Source organism: Fusarium sambucinum, chromosome II (genome assembly GCF_050947815.1).
Source record: "Fusarium sambucinum isolate potato_lamoka chromosome II, whole genome shotgun sequence".
NCBI classification, from domain to species: Eukaryota; Fungi; Ascomycota; class Sordariomycetes; order Hypocreales; family Nectriaceae; genus Fusarium; species Fusarium sambucinum.
Window position 1 is genome coordinate 3,142,569 of NC_139293.1, and position 21,942 is coordinate 3,164,510.

A 21,942-nucleotide genomic window follows, 5' to 3' on the forward strand; every position below is an offset into this window, starting at 1 on the left:
GTGTTGATTAAAAATTCTTGGAAAATTTGATGCCGCTAAGAGGTTTGCATACAGTGAGGATACGTACAGGGATGACATTATGTGTGTGGTAGTCGCGGACCCGATGTTGCAGACACGATGTGGCGCGTGCATACACCGGTAAGACCGATTGTGGTGAGTAAGTATCAGGCGATAGTATGAGTGAGTAAGATTTGGTAGTGTTGGTTTGTTCCTTTACTTCATGTCTGTTGCGTGAGTGATTATTTCCCCCTTGACTTTGTTGGGCAGGTCGTAGCGGCTGAGAGTAATAAAACCCCCGAAATTGGAGTCCCGGCACTGTAGTCTACTGTGTTGTACTTGTACCGTAGGTAGCAAGGCCAGCTAAGTCTTGCTTCGGCTTCGGGTGAGCAGATCCTTTTAGCTTCTTTGACTTTTGACTCGCCGTTTCCCCTTTTCTTATTTACAAGCTTATTCTGTACACGGTTAGTAGCTTTTGAATTGAACAAGGAAACATCTTGAGCTTCTTGTCGTCATTCGCACCGCGACATGTCACAAGCAAAGCTATGGAGACTCGCTCCATATTCCCCATGGGGGCCCTTTATCGTGATACTTTGCCAAGAAAAACAGATGGTCAACGTTATTATGTTTCTCGAGGTTTCTTTTACGTACAAAGTCTCAAGGTTCAGAGGTCCCTGGTCTGGCCTCAAGGAGGGCCGTCGAGTCTAGAAGTGCGTGCACCGATATTTCCACTCTGACCTACTCCACCAGCAAGGAAGGGACCGAGCAGACATGTGGTATGTAGAGGCATGTTCAAAGCTTTTGTGGAAAAGAATCAGGGATCGGGAGATAAACAAGCTGTGAGCTTGTCCGGTGGGTTTTACTGCATTGATTGTGCAGAGATAAACATTGTGATATCTGTTGTTGATGAGACTGATAATGATGATAATCCTTTTCGCTCTTCACTATCAATAATCCTCATAGACTCGGGCCGACCGCAGCATCGAGTGGAGACGGTGTAAAGTGCCGTTGCTGTACCATGTCTGGTCCTGTACCTCCTCCGAGCCGAGCTGCAACACGCGCGCAAATAACCCAGCCCCAGAGCGGATATGGCGTCAAGTTGGAGTAAACTGGTAATTTCTCCGCACTCTCAAAAGTTGGGGAAAAGTTACCAGATGTTACCGACTTACCAACTCTCCGGACTTTGCTTCAACATGACACGACGCCCCTTGTCTATTTTACGTACTGAAAACTCCCTTGATACCCGGGGCCCCGAGATTCTGATATCGTTGCCCCAGGAGGAATCGGTCCTGAGAATCTCTGGCAAGTTTAAACTAAGCTTTAGCATCGCCAAGAAAGTTGGAGTCGAGAGCGTCTTGAAGTTTTGGAGCGAGAATAGCCGCCAGCTGAGTTGGAGTAGATCCGCCGAGGGAACGCTTCTAGGCTCGAAGGGGGAACTGTGCCAAGCCTGATTAAGTAAAGTGTCGACAAACTCTGCAGAAAATTTTTGATTGCTTGCGGCATTCCACGGCTCATCCTCATGGTGAACTAACAAGTCGAACCACGATAAGACCCGTTTTACTATACAGACAAACATGGTCAAGGTCAAGGGGAACGCCGTCTAAGATAAGCTGTAGACTCGGCCCGCCCAGTATTCAATGCTTCTGTTTCTGAGAATGCGAGCTTTCCCCCCCACGGGGCCCTGTACCGAACCGAACTTCTCGACTCTGGGCCCTATCTCTTGCACATTGTACCCACTCCCTCATTCTCGAGGATCCATAAACGGAGATGCGAGTCAGTTTGGGGTATGGGGGCAAAGATCGTCAAACCAAACTCTTTTACGTATGTAGTATCTGTACTATCATCAAGTGGGAAAAAAAGAGACAGCAGACACAGCACTAACACTAGGCTACCCCAGATGCGAATGGGCTAGATCTCGGTGTTTACGTATATATAACCATGCCCCAGGAATGAGATTCATTACTCCAGTCTTCTTCTCCTTGTCTCTGCATCTCATCTTCAACACCTTTGCACAACATGAGCCACTACGACTCGGAAAACCAGGCCCCTGAGCCTACCAAGCACCACTCTGGCGAGGACAACACTGTTACCAACGATGCTGTCTTTGGAACCATCACCGAAGATGGCCCCAACTACCGTAACGTATGTTACCACAACACTTCCATGTCACATACATGCAGCAAACTAACATGCACAGGTTGGCTGGCTCGGAACATCAGTCCTCATGATGAAGTCTCAGATTGGTCTGGGCGTTCTGTCCATCCCTGCCTCCTTCGACGCCCTTGGTCTCATTCCCGGTATCATCTGCATGTTGGTCATCGCCGTTATTACCACCTGGTCCGATCTCGTCGTCGGCAAGTTCAAGCAACGTCACCCTGAAGTCTACGGTATCGATGATGCTGCTGGTCTCGTCTTTGGCCGCATCGGCAAGGAGTTCTACGGTATCTCCTACTCGCTCCTCACCATCTGTATCGCCGGTTCTGCTATGCTGGGTATCTCCATCGCGCTCAACAGTCTGTCCATGCACGGAACTTGCACTGCTGTCTTCGTCGCTGTTGCCATGATTGTCGCCTTCCTCACTGCTTCTATCCGAACTCTGGACCGTGTTTCTTGGCTCGCCTGGGTCGGTCTCGTTACTCTTGTCACTTCCAGTAAGTTATTCACTGTATACCATCAACAAGCACATCTAACACCGCTCAGTCTTCGTCGTCACCATTGCTGTTGGTATCCAGGACCGCCCCGATCTCGCCCCTCAGGATGGTGTCTGGAAGTCCGACTACAAGCTGTTCAACACCCCCTCCTTCGCCCGGGCCATGTCTGCTATCGCCGCATTCATCTTCGCATACTGCGGTACCCCCGTCTTCTTCCCTATCGCTGCAGAGATGCGTGAGCCCAAGCACTACAAGAAGTCTCTTATCCTGTGCCAGTCGGTTGTCACTGTTGTCTACATTGTTGTTGGCATCGTTGTCTACTACTACTGCGGTACCTATGTCGCTTCCCCCGCTCTGGGTTCTGCGGGTAAGACCATCAAGAAGGTCAGCTACGGTCTGGCTCTTCCCGGTCTGATCGTCTCTGCTACTCTCTACACTCACGTAAGTTGAATCATCGAAATTCGCCATTGATTCGTATCTAACGAACTGGTATAGGTTCCTGCCAAATACGCTTTCGTCCGCATCCTCCGTGGCTCCAAGCACCTTAGCGCCAACACATTTACCCACTGGGCTGTCTGGCTGAGCTGCACCTTCGGCATGGCCGTTGTCGCCTACGTCATTGCCAGTGGTATCCCCGTCTTCGGTGGCCTCGTCTCCCTCGTCGGCGCCCTTCTCGGAACGCTGCAGTGCATGCAGCTCTTCGCCTGCCTCTGGATCTACGACCACTGGGCTGAGGGCAAGGACAAGTCTCAACGTACTACCCGCTGGACCTTGATGGTTGGCTGGTGTGGTTTTGTTATCGTTCTCGGTACCTTCCTTATGATCGGTGGTACATACGGATCTATCAAGGAGATTATTGACTCTTACGCAGTCAGTGGTGGATCTGCCGCTTGGTCTTGCGCCGATAACTCCAACTCTACTTAAGAGCTTTTTAGAGAGGGATATGCATAGATGTCGAGATTTTAGATTTAGATTTGTATAATGCAAGCGTTGATATAGTTCAAACCTTTGAAAGCACTCCCTTATTAGTGTCAACTCGTGAAATAACATGCAACGTCGATCTCTCCTTGATCTGGAGGCGTCGGAAAGCCACCAGTCACAGCTTCGATGCAGTGACATCCCATTTTCCCTCAAGATCACCCTCGATCTTCTCAAAGACTCCTGGTCCCTGCTTCCCCAGACCCGTACCCACCGCCACAGCACATGCCCCAACAGTTCTCATCCTTCGGTAACCGTCTCCATCGCGTACCCCACCAACACCGATGATCTGTACATGACTCAACTTGGGTGCTTGATCTAGCATCTTTCGCAAAGTGGATACATTGCCAAGCGCAAGAGGATGAAGAGACGGTCCTGCCATACCACCAACGCCTGTTCCAGGTAGTTGAGGGCTCATATCAACATCCTCATTGTTTTGTAGAATTAGACAGGAACCGAGTGTGTTTGTTGCAGTGATAAAGCTGATAGACGATGCCGCCTTCTGTAGGGTTTCGATCAGAGTTGCAAACTGTCCATAGTGTGTATACGGAGGTGTTTTGATTCCTACAGGTAGCGAAGGACGACTAGGAAGTAGGGAGAGATACTTTTGGAGGGAGGGTCCATCGTAAGCTGGGGGTGGTGCACCAGGAATATTGGGGCAGCTCAAGTTCACTTCCATCGCCAAAGGAAAGGGAAGATTCTTTGCGGCAGATTCAATTCTATTGTAGCTTTCTTGGATATCCTCAGGTGATCCAGTAACACTGACAATAAACGTCTTTTGTAAGTGGGGAAGCCGCCGAGATATCTCAATCAGAAACCCAAGATATCCATCAAGTGGAATAGGACTATAGCCCAAGTTGTTCAAGCTGGACGTAGCCTCAACTTTATGATCTTTGGGTGGTATTTGATTAGATGAGTTGCCTTCACTTGGAGTCACTGAAGACGGATTGAAGAATAAGTATTGGTGCTGCTCATGTTGATGGTTGAAGCCATTGATAAGGGATGTCCGGGTCGTGATAGCACCTGTTGATGGGGATGAGACGATTGCTAAGAGGTCATCAAGGTCGGTTGCCCAAGGCGTTGCTGAGTTGAGTAATGGAGGAGAGATAATCAATTGTGGAGGAGGCATCTTGATATGCCTTTGCCACAGATTAGTGGTTGAAGAGAAATACGGTATATCTGAATGAAGACGAAAAATGAGGGGCTGGAGATTGGAGTCGCGATGATAAGAAATGTATTACTAAGCACGACTGAATCTCTGCCACTCTGGTCAACCAATATCTTATATACTCACCTTTTTGTTAAATATTTGAACGTGATGAAATATTGCATTAGAGATTTCATTCTCATAAACACCACTGACGAGCCGCGTGCGAATGCGGATACGAGTTGTGAAATATATTATGCTCCGCTCGGTATTCCCCAAGCGTAACTCTACGTGCAGGTGTAGATAGACATATCTATTTTTCCTGATTGAATGAGCTCACTCTCAGTCTTTTGCTAGAAATATCGAAACGGAATTACGCAGGTCTTGGCTCAGTACGGCTTTAACTCCTAATCCTTATGGACTGCAGATAAGCCAAGTCTTGGTCCGTAGGAGTTACTCGGCACAGCCACGCAGATTGCGCAACTTGGTACGAATCCACTAAATGAGAAAATCAGGAAAAGCCTTTCATATTTTCTACATAAGATACCTAGCCTGAGCAAGGATTTTACGATGTAGGTGAATTAGTCAATTCACTATCTCTTAAGCGTCATCCCTATATTCCTCCTTGCAACTCCGTACGAGAATGGACGACAGAACATTAGACGAACCAGCATTTTCGAGTACCAGGGTTCTTATTCTTGGAATTTCGGTAGATTTCCCAAGATTCATTCTCGGATGGACCATTCGTTGGAATTCCAAGGCGAGCTTAGTTACAGCAGACAATTTACACAGTTCTAGCGATCTGACGACTAGTATTATTACGCTCTTGGTCATTTTGACGACACAACATCTATACAAGACCGGTACAGCTTCATGGAAGCTTGAATCTTTTGAAAACATCTTGTCTTTGTTTATTGCGACATCGCGAATAGGGTTGGCTCTTCATATAGCATGTGAGAGCATGATATCCCTCAAGTTTCGAAGTCAGAGAGAAGCAGACGGCCAAATCCTCAGAAACACGCACTCTGAGACTATCTGGATAGCTATTTTAACAATATTTGTGAAGGAATGGATACATCGCAAAGGTGTGTACAACTGATCGACTCTATAGAGTAAGCTAAATGGAATGTGCAGCTCTACAGGCTGCAGAAGCGACAGATTCGGCATTACTCACTACAGTAGCTAGACACCACTGCATTGATGCTATCATAGGTATGACCACTGTTACGAGTGTGTTCATAGGCTTTTTTGTGATTGATACGGCATGGGTGAACTCTGCTGGTGGCCTGATCATGTCGTTGTTACTCCTCCAGTCAGGGATTCACGATGTTGTCGCGGCGTGCCAAGTACTGCATGACCATTTGAGCAAACGAATCAGAGATGATTGAGTGGAAATGAGGATTTGGGAATATCAGTAAATGCAATTCTTAACAAACTGACCTTGGACTCGCTTCTGTTCACCGGCATCCTTTCAGTGGATGACCCCTGAAGATGCAGGGAGGTTAGTGCATAATGGTGTCGTCATAGGGCTGGATAGTTTCCGAGTGCGAAGCAGATGTCAAATTGCGAACCAATCAAAAATTATCTCGATCTAGAGCTGTTGATGGTTGCAAAAGTCATCGGCACTAGAAGGATACTGGATCAGAGTGCGAATTCGATTGCCAAAGGTATAATCTAATCTAATCTAATCTACCTACCTCTGCACAGACATTCATTCATTCCATGGTATACCCAAATGTGTCACTGAAGCCAGTTGGCGCACTGCTGGACATTGTCGATAAACCCCTAGCTCTGATTGAAGTATTACAGTTCAGATATGGCCTAACAGCAATAGAGCAATAACCGCTAACATAAGAATAATGCGCAACCAATTATTTCTGAGTAAATCCATTGTTATCAATCTACTACCAACTAATCACAATCTCCCCTGATCATGAGATAAAGCAAAGGAATGCCTGGAACAGTTCAACGCTTGACCCAATTGGGCATCCTACTCGGATGCGAGTCCGATGACACTGACGCTATCATCGCTTGCTAGCGTTGAATGAGCGAGACAAGCCCCAGCAATACAATGCAACGCAATGAAAGCAAATGCGAGAGCGATCAAAAAAAAACCATATTCGTATCACTGGCTTCTAATGCTCTTCACTGTCAAGAAATATCTATATCAACACCCAAACTCCCACTCATATTTGCTTCCATATCTACATCCACTCTTCACCTTCACGATCCAACATCAATTCTTACAACATGCCTACCCAAAGCTTCAAAGCGATCGTCGTCGGAGGCGGCCCTGTTGGGCTTTCAGCTGCCCACGCCCTTTCACGCGCCAACATCGATTTCGTCCTCCTTGAACGCCGATCAAGTCCTGTCGTCGACGCTGGCTCCAATCTCGTGCTCAATCCTATGGGTATTCGTGCACTCGACCAGCTTGGCCTCGGAGATTCTCTTGAGAAAGTCAGCTCTACTCTTGGCCTTGTCAAGCGTCAAGATCATCAAGGCCGCGATATCGGTGATGCATACTGGTTCATCCTTTTCAACAAGCTGTAAGCCACCTCCTTCCTACCTTGCCTTGTGCTCTACTAACCTTTCCAGCTTGGGGACCTTCCCTCGTGTAGTCAGCCGCCATGACCTCACCAAGGTTCTATACGAATCGCTACCACCGTCGACAAAGGAAAAGATTCTCACCAACAAGAAGGTCTCCGACATCATCCCCAACGCCACTGGTGTCCAAGTCTCGTGCGTCGATGGGACATCATATGAAGGCTCCATTGTCATCGGAACAGACGGTGCCCACAGCTACGTCCGCGAAAAGATGCGCGATCTCGCCCTAAACGACAACTCGGACCAGGTCAACGATGAGAAGCCCTTCCTCACCAACTTCCGAGCTCTGTGGCTACGCATGCCAACTAAGTTTGCGGGTCTCAACGCTGGGGTCACTTGCGAGACTCATGGACCTGATGCTGCGACACAGCTCTTTGCTGGTGAAGATTCTGCTGTCATGGGGCTGTATGAGAAGTTGGATACGCCCACCCGGGATCGTGTGAGATACACCGAGGCTGACCAGGTTGCTCTGGTTGAGAGATGGGGACACATTCCTCTTGCACCTGGAGGCAAGCTCACCCTCAAAGATGCCTTCAACGCCCGCACACAATCCGGACTCGTCAGTCTCGAAGAAGGTGTCGTGAATCACTGGAGCTGGGGTGGTCGCGTTGTTCTTGCAGGCGACTCAGCGCACAAGTTCACGCCTAGTCTCGGCGCAGGTTGTAATAACGGGCTGATTGACGTCGTCGCACTGGTCAACCAACTCTACGCTCTTCGCCAGGAGACGCCCTCTCCCACGCAAGCGCAACTCGCCTCTGCTTTTCAAACATACCAAGATTCACGAATGGCGCCTGTAGTGGAGGCATGCCGCAGTTCGGGTAACGCAACCGCCAATGCTACCTGGCAGTCCGGTGTGTTCAAGTTCATTGACAAGTATGTCATGGGTATTGAGAAGGTGCAGAACCTTCTGATTGGAATGGGCGCACCAAAGATGGCCCAGTCGCCTAGGCTTACGTGCATTGAAGGACCTGAGAGGGTCAGTGGTGCTATCCCCTGGGCAAAGACTGAGATCAAGGTTTATTGATCTATGGTGGCATCTGCGATCATGTTAGCGATTATACCTATGAGGAGGAGCAAGGTCTTTTTTGGAATGTAAAAATAATTTTCACAGCCAGCGATGCGTGCAGGTCGAGTTCTCTGACTTGAGAGAGCAATTCTTATGTAATTAATGAACCAATTCTTACACATTCAATTCTATCGCAAATGATCATGATGATTACAGAGACACAACGTTGAAAGAATGATGCCATCAGACAGTGTTGATTACTACAATATTATCAGCTTTGTTATCGTGGTACTTGAAGAGTCTTATCTGTTAGTGCAGTAACGGGCTTCTTCTGCCCCGCAGACGTCATTGCCACAATTCAGAGCTGACAAATTGTGGGCTTCTGACAAATGAATGATGGTGGGATAAATGAAGTCGCACGGCATTGTTACGCAACAAGCCGAATACATAAATACGTGATTGTAGGCAGTCGAACACAATAAGAAGCTAGACCCATCCTACCTTTCTTTGGCTTCCAATTTCTACTCCAAGATTTATATTGCATGTCCCGATTCGTTAGATCAAGACCACTTCTCAAACCACTCTTCAACCCCGCCCAGTCTCGACCTTTCCACTTTACAGCTACCAAAATGACTACCGGAGTCTTTCACTACATCGACCCGACATCAAGCGTCGATTCTACCGGCAACAGAGTCAAGCCTTGGGCAAAGGTCGACGTCGACCAGACTTCATTCCAGCGCAAGCTTATCAAGCGCGAAGTAGTCGACATTCGCAGCGCAGCTAGTCTCAAGGCCTTCGACGTCGACCTCTCTGGCTTTGACGTGTTTAAATCTCCCGCCAAGGAAACCGAGTTCACTGATGAATCAGCCGTCAGAAACGGTTACTACAGCGAGGTCGACGCGCTTCTGAAGGAGAGGATCCCGGCTATCAAGAAAATCGTTATCTTTGATCACACCATTCGCAGGCGTGAAAAGAGCAGCCCCAGACAGCCGGTGCAACAGGTCCACGTTGATCAAACCCCCAGCGCGGCTGAAGCCCGTGTCCGACGTCACACCGACCCATCCGAAGCAGAGGAGCTTCTCAAGGGCCGCTACCAAATCATCAACGTCTGGCGACCCATCGGCCACCCTGCTACGGACTTTCCTCTTGCTGTGATTGACTACCGAAGCACCAAGCCAGAGGACATGATCAAGGTCGATCTTTTGTACCCCAACCGCAACGATAACGATGATGATGATCGTGGAAAGGAAGTTCTGCCTGACGAGGCGACTTTGAGGTCCACAGAGGGATACACCGTCAAGGGCGAGACATATTCGGTTGCCGCGAACGATGAGCACAAGCTCTACTACGCCAAGGATATGACACCTGAAGAGGTTATGCTGATCAAGTGCTTCGACTCCAAGAGTGAGGTTCATGAGGGTGGCCAGCATGGCATTGCTGGTTATACGCCCCATACCGCATTTGTGGATCCCAACACGCCGGAAGATGCTCCCGGACGACAGAGCATTGAGGTACGATGCTTGGTGTTCTACTAGAAGCACGAGTGGGCGAGCGATGAGGTGTTGGAATAGATTGTTAGCGTTATGAATAATGAAGTATTGTTACAGTGACCGAGATTATTTGATCATGTCATCCAAGCATCTGTTTCAATGTGTGTCAACAGTCATCTTAAATCTACCGTCCTTGGCTTCTGCAAGTCCTTAGACAGTGTTCTTTCCGCAACGATGGTCAATAACGGCGATGACGACCTTACTGCCACGGTAACACCTTCCAACACAACTCTGAACAAGGCCTTTGGAAAGGCTGTGAACAACATGTCGGAATCGCAAACCGGTCAAAGTCTACCAGGAATACTAGAACATGATCTCTGAAAGAAAGACGAGGTGACGAACAACAACATCAACTCACGAACATTCTTATCTATACTATTGATGGAATACTGCACACATTACTATAAAACACGCATGTTTCAATACCGACCAAAATCAGCTCAGCACCGACTTCTACACTTTTATTTGAGCAGACACAGAAATCAACTTTAAGAAATCACCAATCCAGTCTCGCAATCATGGATCCCTCTTACAATCAACCCCTTTCCGAAGACCAGATGAACATCGCGATTTATCGCGCCGACAGGAGTTTCCTCATAGACTTTCTATGTCGCGTTTCTGATGAGACTCACGATCACCACCCGAGCTCCAACTATCCGAGTAGTCCGCCCGTCATTGTCGATGTGCCTCGAACAGGAACAGACGTTGTTAAACTCATCATGTCCAGCAAGTTCGGTTGTGCCAAGCTTATAAACGGCTATTTAAAGCTTGGCTTTGAACCCAGCCATGTCATGGTCCCTTTGGAGAACCGTGATACCGATGATGGTCAACAGACTGGTTTCGTTAGATTCCTCGAAGCGCTATATGAGGGAAAATCTCTCATCCACGACCAGGCCAGAATTGTGCCCATCTTTGACTGGTTCATCCAACTTAAAGACAATATACGCCACCCCTCGGCCTCGGATCTCGCATCAATGACAAGAAGTCATATGACTGCACCTGGGCGACCCCGAATCCCAATCGACCATCTGACAGAGATGCTGAAATGGCAAACAGCAGGCCCTACTGTCCATACCCATCGGGTCAGCCTCACCTGTATGATGATCAAGAAGCTATGCGCCAAAGGTGCTGTCATCGACCTTTACCAGGATCGCTTTCTCACAAACCAACAGACTGGTAAAGTGAAGAGACCTAAAAATGCGGTTGAGATTGCCATGATGCCACAATGTCCAATGTCTTTCCTTCAAGTCTTCCTTTCCAGTCGCACACAGGAGGATCAGCGGTTCGTGGCTATAGGTCCGGTCTGGAAATCCTCTGGCGCCGACCTTCCTCGAGGGATGCATTATGCTGTGACCAACATGGAATGGATCATCACACGTATTCACCGGGACATCTTTGAAGAAACCAGACATGTCAGTGGCCACTTACGTATCGACCGCGAGTACCTGGGAAAGCTGTCTCTTCTGGATAACCTTTCCTGTACTGATGACGTGGAGTTGCGAGCATTGAGGAAACTTGTTGAAGCAGTCGAAGGAATTCTTCACGAGATTGACGAGTCAGATTCCCAGCTAGGAGAGGCATTTAAAGACCAGAGCTGGTTCAGACTCTGTCGTGCTGTCTCCGGTCTGGCCGATGAGTCCTACCGGGTGAATTCTGAGGAGTATTCCAAGTACTTCGGTAACAGACGGCATCAGTTTATCATTGATCGCTCATGGGACCCTCGATTTGAGTGGATGGAAGCCGAGCTTGACAAGCAGATCCTGAAGTCCGACTCGCACATCTCTTGGACTTCGCGTGATGAAGTGGCCAGTGTCTGGCGAAAGATGATCCTTGAGCAAGGCGGGCATCAATGGCGGGATGTCGAAGAACGTAACTTCTACGTCATGGCCTGCGAGGTTGAGCAGGTCCTTGAGGATAACGCTCGCCGTGAGAATGATACCCTGTGCTTGTAAATTTCTTTTGTTCTAGTGGAGTTATGGTGGTTTGTATGGGTCAGATGGCATGGCAGAGATGGGTTAAGGGTAGACAGAACAGAGCCAAGGAAGGCTGGAATACATCAAAATCAGGATAGGTCAGTAGTAATTATTAAAGCGATTCGGACAGTTCGTGGCCGTAGTAGCCTCTCCATCCATTTGATAAAGAGCTCACTCCAAGGCACTCGATGCGAAGTCCCGTGGGCTTGCTTCAGTTGGGCGTTTCTCTATGAATGTACAAGACTACCCCATAATGCTGTACTAAATAACTGGCATTGGGTATCGTCAAGTTCCTCAAGTATGTGTGGCCTTGTCTTGTCACCAGCCTTCCTCTGCAGTTTCTTGAATGTAACACGTTTCTTGATAATCGGTGTTTATCATTGGGTATCATTATAAGATAGACTTTCATTCATGCTAAATAAACAAATCATAAAACTAGGTTTTCCCTCCGTTACATTACTGCGGAGCCTTCTTCTGCCTCCATATGCTCTTAACAAAGTAAACAATGCTAATAGCGAATCCTAGTCCAGCAAATCCAACAGCCATGTAGAATGCCGCACGGTATCCCTTTAGCAAGTCTGCCTGGGACTCACCGCCCTTGTTGATGTTGACCTCGACCGTGGCTGCAAACCCCAGGCCAAGACTGATACTGTAGTTGACAATGGTGCTAACAAGACTTGCTGCGATACCCTGGTGCTCTCTGGAGACAGAGTTGGAAAGAATCAATGTCGCAGCAGGGAAGGACATGTCCATGCCGAATGTCATGACAATGAGGCCGAAGAAAGATTGGTACCAGTAGGATTGCTCAATGGGAGCAGTCATCATAAGAATGGTACCTGTAGTGAAGGCGCCAAGAGCAAGTAGCATGACCAACGCAGGGTGCGAAACGTGTAAAAGCCAGGCTGTCGTCAACGAGGCGCAAGCTCCGGAGATAGCCACAGGGCTCATCCAAGCACTTGTAAGGAGAGGAGAAGCTCCCCGAACTAGCTGGAAGAATTGCCATGTGTAGTAAACCCAGATGCCAAATGTGGCCCAACCACAGACAATGCAAGCCAAGATATAGGCAACATCGCTTGTCAAAGCGTCAAAGGGGATAAGAGGATGCGAGGCCACGCGTAGCTCGACGTAAAAGAAGACGGGAACCATCAGAACTCCCAGAATTAGGGTAACGATAACCCAGGGCTTGTCCCAACCATCGATAGGAGCTTGATTCCAGGCAAAGTTGAAGAGAACGAGGGCAGTAATGCCAGTCACGGCACCTGGGAGATCCAGTTGACCGATGATCTCTCCCCATGTTAGGTCGGCCGATGAAAGCTTGTGTGGTGGGTCAGGAATGATAAAGTAGGCCATAACGGCAATCAAGGCCAGGCCAAGAGCGAAAGAATAAAAGGCCCAAGGCCACCAGCTAGGATGGCCCAGGACGAAGAGTCCAGCAAACGCGGCAGAGAAAACACAACCGCCAGGGGCACAAGCGCCAAACAGGGCAAAAGCGATGGCCTTTTTAGCACCGGGGTTGTATGATGCACCCAGAATAGCAAGACCGTTTGGCATAACCAGTGCTGGTCCGATACCTTGGAAGACTCTTGCAAATATGAAGAGGACATGGTTGGAGTAGCTGGCAAGACCGCAGATCATTGACCACACGGCGAACCAAACGAATCCGATGAGGAACATGCGCTTGTAGCCAAAGATGTCTCCAAGACGACCAGCAAAGAGAATAAAAGTTCCGACTGTGAGACTGTACCCAGCAATGAGCCAGCTTAGCTCGGCTGGGTTGCTGAGGCCAAATGAGTCGCCGATGATGTGGATGAGATTTAGACAGTTTCCGAGAGCGCCTTGTGTCATGAACTGAGCCATACATATGATGGACACGAATAGAATTTCCCGTGACAGTGAGAAAGAATCTGCTATTGAGGCTGATGTCTTTACGCGGGAGATTTCCTCCTCATCGCGGCCTGTCAAGGTATTGTTATCTGAGGTATCTCTATCAGATCCAGGCATAAAGCCTTGTTCTACAGCAGTTAGCATCTTTGGCCAGGATACAAAGAGTTGTGGTGTTTCTTTACCCTTTTCAGGTTCCATGACCATAATGAAAAGCTATATCAAAAATCGATTATGTTCTGACAAGCAATGACGAAAGGGATGACAGCTAAGCTTTGTACTATATAAGAAATGGATGCGACTCGATGGATATGATATACATCCGAATATCCGTACTTCCGAGCCGAGCCAATGAGTAGAAGCTCCCTCGACTTTATGTCCACAACGGCATTTCTAAGCGAGTTTCGGGATTAGAAATCTAGATGGAGATCTGATAAAAGGGAGACTTATTAGTTCGGATGAGAATTGAACTTGTAGACTATCCGTTCTGACCGCTGTCTTGGGGCCGAGCGGGATGTAACGGGCTGTCGAGCTTATTTTCTGGTGGAACTTCACTACAAAATTGGTGAAGCTAGTAGAGAATGACTGTGCACGTCATCAATCTTGGTAAGAATTATGAATGCTTAAATTATTTGCACGAGTAATTATGGATAACGGTACTTTATTGTTGCTAGACAATTAGCTAAATAAGCAAAGGAAAGACATGTGGTGTTTATCATCCTATTGTGTTGGTGAGAGGAGTTCAACATGTCAGACCAAAAAGTAAAGTCAAACAATTAATTAACAAAGACACCATGATAGACCCTAATAATTGATCCAATTTGACGACAGCCAGAGTATTTATACAATGATCATCTCTATAAATGCGTGCTTAATTGATCTTGAACGTTTCAATTCTACAGAAGCTACCCTGTAGTGGCAAACCAGTAGATTCTGCCATATTTGACCGTTTTCGCCACTGAACATGGTCAAGTCAATTGGAATCCAACCCCACGTATATTAATTTACCATCCCCACCATCTCGACTCTTATCAGACCATCTTTAAATCGTTCAAAATGTCAAAGACAAAGTCCAAGAAGCGCAAGCAAAACGCTCAAGCGCAAGCTCAATCAGAAAACCCTCGAAAGATTGCAAAGACAACATCTCCTTTGATACCGACACCTCCTCCCGATGGCAGCACCACACCCTTCGAGCCAAAGAACCTCCACACTGTCGTTTCCGAGGAAGAACTCGACATTACTATAGACACTCTCACATCGCTCGCCCAATATCCTGGCTTGATCAAGTCAAAGCTCTGTAAGGACCTCCGAGTTGCCGTATACGACTTTCGACAAGCCTGCACGACCGGTGTCAACAATGCTGCTGGCGCGAACCTCACGGCGCAGGTCACTGCTGCTCTGGCCGATCGGAAATACACTGAAGCAAGAATTTTTCTTGCTGAGATGAAGATTCGGGGTGAACAGCCCAAGCTTGGTGCGTTGTGCCGATGGGTGCGAGATCTCGATGTCATCAGCGGCCTGTCGACTGTGCCAGACCAGCAGGGTCTCGTGAAGCGCTCTGAAAGGGAAGAGACCCTGATCAAGGTCATCGATTCCGTCTTAAGAGTCTGTGGCCACGAGGACCGAAGCCCCAATGCCGTGATACAACCATCCTCAATTGCTCTGCAGGAGATTTGGGACCTCCGGCCAGACACACCCACCGAACAGGTATACGCTACGGTTCTAGACGGCAGTCTCGTTTCTTCAGCGCCCGAGTCTCTCAAGAAGAACCTACGCATCATCGAGACAACGCCCGGTCCCGAACGCAAGCCTCCCAACCACCACGATGCCATCCTATACGCCTCTACACCCGACGCCGTCCCACTGTCCACAACGCCACCGTCAACTACCTGTACTCCACACCCTGTTGTGGCCGGCCTCAGCGTTGCTACGCATGTTCTTTATCCCGAGGAATGTAAGGCTATCATTGCTGCTGGCGAAACTGTCAACTTTGTTCCTGATGCGCCGCTGCGCGAGGACGGAGATGTTAGCATTCTGGCGCACAACTTTTACTGGGTCGTCGATGAGACGTTCCACGATACACTTTGGTCACGCATTCGACCTTTTGTACCGGCGTCTATGAATGGTCGCTTGGCCAGGGGAGTCAATCGCCGGTTCCGAGTTTATCGCTAGTGAGTTCAATGTTGACAGCTAAATATCCTTATACAACTAACACCCCACAGTGTACCAGGAGCAGAGTACCGAGCACACATCGACGGCGCATGGCCCCCGAGCGGTATAACAAAGGACGATACATACGTATATGATAACTCGCCCGCCGAGAAGAAGCAGAGCTCGCTGTTCACTTTCTTGATCTACCTGAACCAAGATTTCGAGGGCGGCGAAACTACATACTTCCTGCCAGCTGCGCGCGAGGGAGTTTTGAACGCATACCCAGTCCGTCCGATCATGGGTGGCGCTGCCATTTTCCCACATGGCGAGATCAACGCTACGCTACACGAGGGTACCGGTGTCAGAAATGGAGCCAAATATGTCATTCGAACAGAGATTGAGTACGATATTGAACCATCGGATGAGGTCAAGGTCTGAGGTACAAATAAATTGGATATTTTGAACAAAATTTTGAACAGGAACGGCTGGACCGGAGAAAAGTATTGATACGCTTTTATGTCTAATGAACAAACCATATATTTAAATATCATCATCATATCGTCATTTATCTATGCTTCAGTTGTGACCTCTCCCCCAGCAGGCTTACGTCCCCAGACAATTCGTTGGAGGTAATAAGCATGCGCCTGCTTCTTAGACTTCAACTCCTTTCGCAACTGGGCGCAGTAGAGCACAACCTGCTCTTTCGTCCAGCCCTCAAGCAGAGTAGCCATGAAAGCAATGTGTCCCTCCACATCAGATAGAATGCTCAGTGTGGTAAATCGGCCAATCTCCTTGAGGCGTTCCTCCTTGGGCCAGTCTCCCACAGGGACCTTAATGGTCTTGGACTGAATGTCTACGAAACCAGCAGCTTTCATGCCCTTCTCTTGCAGGTTATCAGGGAGAGGCGTGAAGACACGACCGAGCTTCTTGCCACCCTCGTGGAAGAACTTGCCCCACTCGGCAATGGCACTGCCAGACTTGACACTGTCGTCGTCGCTAAGACCCATGGGGTCACCCTCGTGGGATTCGACCCAACCGCCGGGCTTGGTCGCTTGAAATGCGCGCTCGTACAGGGCGTACCAGTCGGGGACGCTGCCGTAGAGGAAGCGCATGTGGATGAAGTCGACCGAGTTATGTGGGAATGTCCAGTCAAGGGTGAAGTCTTCGATCTCGAACTTGACATTCGGGGGGACCCAGCTGGAGCATGTTAGTTTAGGGAATGCTGCCGCAGTGGTGAATTATCTTGCCCTGGCTGAATGGGGGAGATATCCGTTCCGATAACTTCGGCTTCAGGAAACTCGTCGCCAAAGTCCATAGCCCAAATTCCCGTACCAGTACCGATGTCAAGCACCTTCTTGGGAGCCTCGAGAGGCGCAAAGTTGAGCTTGCCATCCATGATCAGGCAGGAAGTATGATGTATGATATCGAGAGCCTCCGAGGCCTGGTTATCGTTGGACGCCCAGTACTGAGCATCGCCTCGTTCTGCATGGTATGTTCGGCCGTTGATGGTTCGGTAGTCGAGAATGCTCGAGTTGATGGACGCAGTGGAACTGGCATTGTCGTCACCTAGCGAGGAGTCGGTGTCTGAGTTGTCGGCATCGGCATCGGCTGGGTTAGTGTTCTATGTTGAGTCAATTAAACGGAGTCTCAGCGAGGATTGGAAGTGGTGTCATTTACCTCCCAATGTGTCGGGGAAAGCATCTCTTCGGTGCCGCCAATCTGCGCAGTTGGCGCATCTTCAGCACTGGCAGTAGTCATCTCGGTATCTTGCTCAAAGTAATAATGAAGACACAAAATGAGGCGGCGAGAGAAGAGAGAGAAGAGAAACTCCTGCCGCCCCTCTTGTTTGTCTGCTTGTTGGTCCCAGCACACAACTGCGTGGTCATAGTAGCATTGAGTGCCACTCCTGGCTTCTGTCTTCAAGGGTCCATATTGACGCTAGTTTCCGGGGAACGACGGATGTCCCACTTTGCTGAAGGATTCTGGCTCGGGAGGGGGAATTCGTCCGGATATGAAGCCTCGATGGGATATAATGATGCGATTGCGGGCATGGCTACTCTGTCAGGACACAACCGAGGCTCAATTCCCCCTTCTCAATTGGACTCATCACGTGATGAACAAACTGGATCTTATCTTATCTCTGGCCTATGCCCCAAGAATGTGATACAAAGCCATGGTTTGTTCAAGCAAAATGGGAATGTCAGTACAAAGTTTGAAACGGAATTATTTATCGCCGAACAAGTAATCATAAGGACAAAGGCGTCATGGAAAACTAAATGTCACGAAGCATGAGTTATCTTTCCCCTGAGAGATGGTCATGACGATGGTTTCATCGACTGTACCTATCTTGAGAAACAATAACCTAGTTTTTCCCCTTTCAGATGCTGCAACAAGATGAATGAAACTGAGAGGACTAAATCGAGTGCTCCCTATGACGTTGAGTCAGCGCAAGTGAGTGTCCTATCTCCAATACCCAAGTTGTCCCCTGGAGCAGACTTCTAATAATTGAGACAGAAACCAAAACCAACTTCTAGACTTCTAGACTTCAAGTTGGAGTGCCGCGGTGAAATATTCCTTATCTACAAGCTGGTCATTTTTAGTTAATCTTCTCTTGTACGAAACACATTTATAGGTCCGAATGGGGTACGAAATGCGTTAGCCGGGTTGCAACATCTTGCTAACATAACAATGGATTGAAGATCAGTGGACTCGATCTATCCAAATTCACCATCAATACCGTACAGAAACTGATAGATTATCTCTATCTCGGCGAGTATGCAGCAGATCTGATCCTCTCGTACTCAGCAAAGAAACGACCAGACCTTCAAGCACACGTTGACATGTTTGCCGCTAGAGTCGATTTACAAATAAACACCCTCCATGATTATGCGGATCACAAGTACTCAACCACATTACTTACATGTCCTTTTTCTGAGTTTATCTGCTCGATCAATCCTGTCTACTCCACGTCCTGGACAGGATACCGCGCGCTGCGACTTGCAGCACTAGACTATGCTCAAATGAGAGTGGAAGATTCCGGTATTCCACCAGAGAAGACGGTGTAAGTTACCAAGATAAATTTGACATGCCCAGAGTTTGTGAAAGATTTGAAGTCGAGTTACAATGATTACCGGCTCAAAAAGGAACTTGAATAACTAGTGGTTGGTTCTATCGATCAGGTCACGGAGACTTTGCCATTGCCAAGCTTCAAGGCACCGAAATCAGGGAGGGATTCATTGTCGCATGCAATGACCGGGTGTGTTTGATACATTGTTGAGTAGAGGTTTGCTGTTTCTGTGTTTTTATACTTTTTTAATAGACAATTTCACAACTGTCAAAGGATCTCTGACTGCTCGTGAGTCCTTCGCATTAAACCAGTCTAACAAGACTGAATCAATGAAATGCATTGCTTAACAATGTTAAAAAAAAAAAGAAAAAAAGATCCAGGACCGAGCGTGGATCGAACACGCGACCTAGGGATCTGCAATCCCTCGCTCGTACCACTGAGCTATCGATCCTTGTCAAATTGGACAAGGCAGAGGCTTCAAACGAGTAATTATATAGTAATAGCATTCGAAGAGCATGCTATAGCATCTGCTAAACCTGGGACGGGTTTATTGCTACGAACTGAACGGTGTATCTTCATCCCGAGCTTACCCTTGAGTGACCGTTAGCTACATAGGAACCGCATTAAACGCTGATAACGATATGCTCTAACTAGCATTGTTGAACCTCTTATGCCCTTTGTCTCGGTTATTCATAAGCTCAAAAGTTCATTGTTTTGAGCTGCCGCATCAAGCCTAGAGCTCATCCTACACGCCATTAGAAGCGGGGTACTCTGTACAAATGCATCGCAACGCGCAAGACCTTTTGTTAATCGCTAATAGCCCTTGTAAAATCCTCGTCATCATCGATAGGCTTATCTAAATATTTACTGTCCAGCAGCCCCAGTAACATGTTTTGAGGTTCTGTAACATTCCCCAACACCCATCGCCAAGAACAACTCTAGTCATGGCTATCTTTAAAACAGCGATTTTGCTCGCTGGAGCTTCACTGAACGTGCTTGCATCTCAATTCCCTCTCAATGACGCCGACTCACCGCAAGCTTCAACTTTCCAGGTCCATCAGAGCTCCCTGTCACTAGAGCACTCAATCCGCATTAAAGAGCAGGTGGATGACTCCATATGCGACGCGCGTGTCAAGCAGTACACAGGCTGGCTTGATGTCGGAAACCAACACTTGTTCTTCTGGTACTTTGAGAGCAAGAATGCCCCGGCCACTGATCCTCTGGTCTTGTGGTTGACGGGAGGCCCTGGTGGTTCATCCATGTTGGGAATGCTCCAAGAACTCGGCCCTTGTCTCATTAACGAGCATGGCAACGGAACTGTCCATAACCCTTATGGATGGAATGCAAACGCAAACTACATTTTTGTTGACCAACCTGCTGGTGTTGGATTTTCCTACCTGGACAAAGACGAGCCGATCCCTGGCAACTCGTTTGTCGCTGCCGATAGCATGCACAAATTTATGCAGCTATTCACAACTGAAGTTTTCCCAGATCTTGCCGGCAGACCGTTCCATATTTCTGGAGAGAGTTATGGTGTAAGTGAAAGCGTTGGTGGGGTGTCGCAATAACTGACCATGACAGGGCCACTACATCCCCATATTGGGAGCTACAATTGTCGCACAGAACAATCTCTACCCCAAACGCCCCCAAGTCAACCTAGAGTCTGTACTCATTGGAAACGGTTACATCTCACCTCTCGACACCGCCTTTGGTTACTGGGAGACGCTCTGCACAACCAACCCTGGTGTCAGTGAACCTGTGTTCAACAGTACTCGCTGCGACATCATGGCTGCCAACCTTCCACGATGCTTGGATCTTGCACGTGTATGCTATGAGCATCCCGACCATGCCATCTGTGGCGCCGCGGCGGAGGTATGCTGGGAAGGCGTGATAAAGTGGTACGACGGTGAATCTGGGTCCGGCGGCAACAGAAACAGATTTGACATCAGTGTGCCGTGTGAATCTGGAGATGATCTGTGTTACAAGGAATCGGCACTCATTCAAAACTACCTCAACCTGCCGCGTGTGTTCAAAGCTTTGGGTGTCCCAAGCGCGTTGACAAACTACTCGATCTACTCCTGGGAAGTATCAGAAGCCTTTGACCTTGGCATCGACACAGGTATCAGCACTCAATCGCAGGTCCTGTACTTGCTTAACCACGATATCGACGTGCTTATGTATCAAGGAAACCTAGATCTCGCATGCAACACTGCCGGAAATCTGAGGTGGAGTAACAGTATGGAGTGGAAGGGACAGCCAGCTTACGTTGCTCAACGACCAAGGACGTGGGGTGCTTGGGGTGAGGAGATTGGTTGGTACAAGGAGGTCAAGATCCAGATGGGTACTTCTGACAAGAAGACGACCTTCTCATTTGCAACGGTCGATGGAGCTGGCCATATGGTAAGTCTTCAAGTAAAGTTTAAGATAATTGCGCTAACTGGATGTCACAGGTCCCGCAAGGTAAACCCAAGCAGGCATTGGAGCTAGTCAACCGCTGGTTAAAGAAGCGTACTTTCGCCGGCTGAGAAACGCAGAGAAACGTCGTTTCGTGGGATTCATTCTGGCATCTGTTCTCGGCCGTTAAAAACATTGGAGTAATTTAGAAAATGATACAGTCTTTATTCCCGGTGCTCTTGAATCGTTGTATTGATGTTGATGTTCCACAACTGTTGTATATTGTGGTTTCCGTGAACTTTCTACACTAATTTCCAGGACTGGTATACATATGAAGTTATTTACGAATAAACACATGTTAAACTCGACTATCTTCCATATGACCTTAGAAACTGTAATCACAGAACCTCACTCGTCGTGTGTCCTCACCGTCAAGCCAGTATGAAGAGTGCAGAAGGGTTTGAAGGATAGTGGAATGTGAGTCTGATAGAAGAATTTTTATACGGAGATGAGACTGAATGAAGTTGAAGTATGTAAAATTAA

At 48.1% G+C, this 21,942-nt stretch overlaps 10 protein-coding genes across 10 annotated transcripts; 7 read left to right on the plus strand and 3 right to left on the minus strand.

The window, feature by feature from the left end:
* Nucleotides 1–2,013: 2,013 nt before the first annotated feature.
* Nucleotides 2,014–3,572, plus strand: FSST1_007878 (transmembrane amino acid transporter protein-domain-containing protein; the record flags this gene model as incomplete). Its single annotated transcript, XM_083224706.1, has 4 exons — nucleotides 2,014–2,139; nucleotides 2,195–2,648; nucleotides 2,698–3,089; nucleotides 3,144–3,572. 4 exons carry the CDS (start codon nucleotides 2,014–2,016, stop codon nucleotides 3,570–3,572), a joined length of 1,401 nt encoding a protein of 466 aa, XP_083083839.1.
* Nucleotides 3,573–3,744: 172 nt separating this feature from the next.
* FSST1_007879 (dihydroorotate dehydrogenase) lies at nucleotides 3,745–4,755 on the minus strand (the record flags this gene model as incomplete). Its single annotated transcript, XM_083224707.1, has 1 exon — nucleotides 3,745–4,755. One exon carries the CDS (start codon nucleotides 4,753–4,755, stop codon nucleotides 3,745–3,747), a length of 1,011 nt encoding a protein of 336 aa, XP_083083840.1.
* Nucleotides 4,756–7,023: 2,268 nt separating this feature from the next.
* Nucleotides 7,024–8,401, plus strand: FSST1_007880 (FAD-dependent oxidoreductase; the record flags this gene model as incomplete). The annotated part of the gene is made up of 2 exons (XM_083224708.1): nucleotides 7,024–7,319; nucleotides 7,369–8,401. 2 exons carry the CDS (start codon nucleotides 7,024–7,026, stop codon nucleotides 8,399–8,401), a joined length of 1,329 nt encoding a protein of 442 aa, XP_083083841.1.
* Nucleotides 8,402–9,012: 611 nt separating this feature from the next.
* Nucleotides 9,013–9,918, plus strand: FSST1_007881 (uncharacterized protein; the record flags this gene model as incomplete). The annotated part of the gene is made up of 1 exon (XM_083224709.1): nucleotides 9,013–9,918. One exon carries the CDS (start codon nucleotides 9,013–9,015, stop codon nucleotides 9,916–9,918), a length of 906 nt encoding a protein of 301 aa, XP_083083842.1.
* Nucleotides 9,919–10,032: 114 nt separating this feature from the next.
* Nucleotides 10,033–10,254, plus strand: FSST1_007882 (uncharacterized protein; the record flags this gene model as incomplete). Its single annotated transcript, XM_083224710.1, has 1 exon — nucleotides 10,033–10,254. The coding sequence occupies one exon, from the start codon at nucleotides 10,033–10,035 to the stop codon at nucleotides 10,252–10,254; it is 222 nt and encodes a 73-aa protein (XP_083083843.1).
* A 197-nt stretch (nucleotides 10,255–10,451) lies between these two features.
* FSST1_007883 (uncharacterized protein) lies at nucleotides 10,452–11,885 on the plus strand (the record flags this gene model as incomplete). Its single annotated transcript, XM_083224712.1, has 1 exon — nucleotides 10,452–11,885. One exon carries the CDS (start codon nucleotides 10,452–10,454, stop codon nucleotides 11,883–11,885), a length of 1,434 nt encoding a protein of 477 aa, XP_083083844.1.
* Nucleotides 11,886–12,362: 477 nt separating this feature from the next.
* On the minus strand, nucleotides 12,363–13,934 carry FSST1_007884 (major facilitator superfamily domain-containing protein; the record flags this gene model as incomplete). The annotated part of the gene is made up of 1 exon (XM_083224713.1): nucleotides 12,363–13,934. The coding sequence occupies one exon, from the start codon at nucleotides 13,932–13,934 to the stop codon at nucleotides 12,363–12,365; it is 1,572 nt and encodes a 523-aa protein (XP_083083845.1).
* Nucleotides 13,935–14,843: 909 nt separating this feature from the next.
* FSST1_007885 (prolyl hydroxylase family protein) lies at nucleotides 14,844–16,376 on the plus strand (the record flags this gene model as incomplete). Its single annotated transcript, XM_083224714.1, has 2 exons — nucleotides 14,844–15,958; nucleotides 16,010–16,376. 2 exons carry the CDS (start codon nucleotides 14,844–14,846, stop codon nucleotides 16,374–16,376), a joined length of 1,482 nt encoding a protein of 493 aa, XP_083083846.1.
* A 131-nt stretch (nucleotides 16,377–16,507) lies between these two features.
* Nucleotides 16,508–17,696, minus strand: FSST1_007886 (S-adenosyl-L-methionine-dependent methyltransferase; the record flags this gene model as incomplete). The annotated part of the gene is made up of 3 exons (XM_083224715.1): nucleotides 16,508–17,135; nucleotides 17,186–17,559; nucleotides 17,616–17,696. The coding sequence occupies 3 exons, from the start codon at nucleotides 17,694–17,696 to the stop codon at nucleotides 16,508–16,510; spliced, it is 1,083 nt and encodes a 360-aa protein (XP_083083847.1).
* A 2,253-nt stretch (nucleotides 17,697–19,949) lies between these two features.
* On the plus strand, nucleotides 19,950–21,530 carry FSST1_007887 (Alpha/Beta hydrolase protein; the record flags this gene model as incomplete). Its single annotated transcript, XM_083224716.1, has 3 exons — nucleotides 19,950–20,540; nucleotides 20,587–21,405; nucleotides 21,456–21,530. The coding sequence occupies 3 exons, from the start codon at nucleotides 19,950–19,952 to the stop codon at nucleotides 21,528–21,530; spliced, it is 1,485 nt and encodes a 494-aa protein (XP_083083848.1).
* Between the last annotated feature and the right edge of the window lie 412 nt (nucleotides 21,531–21,942).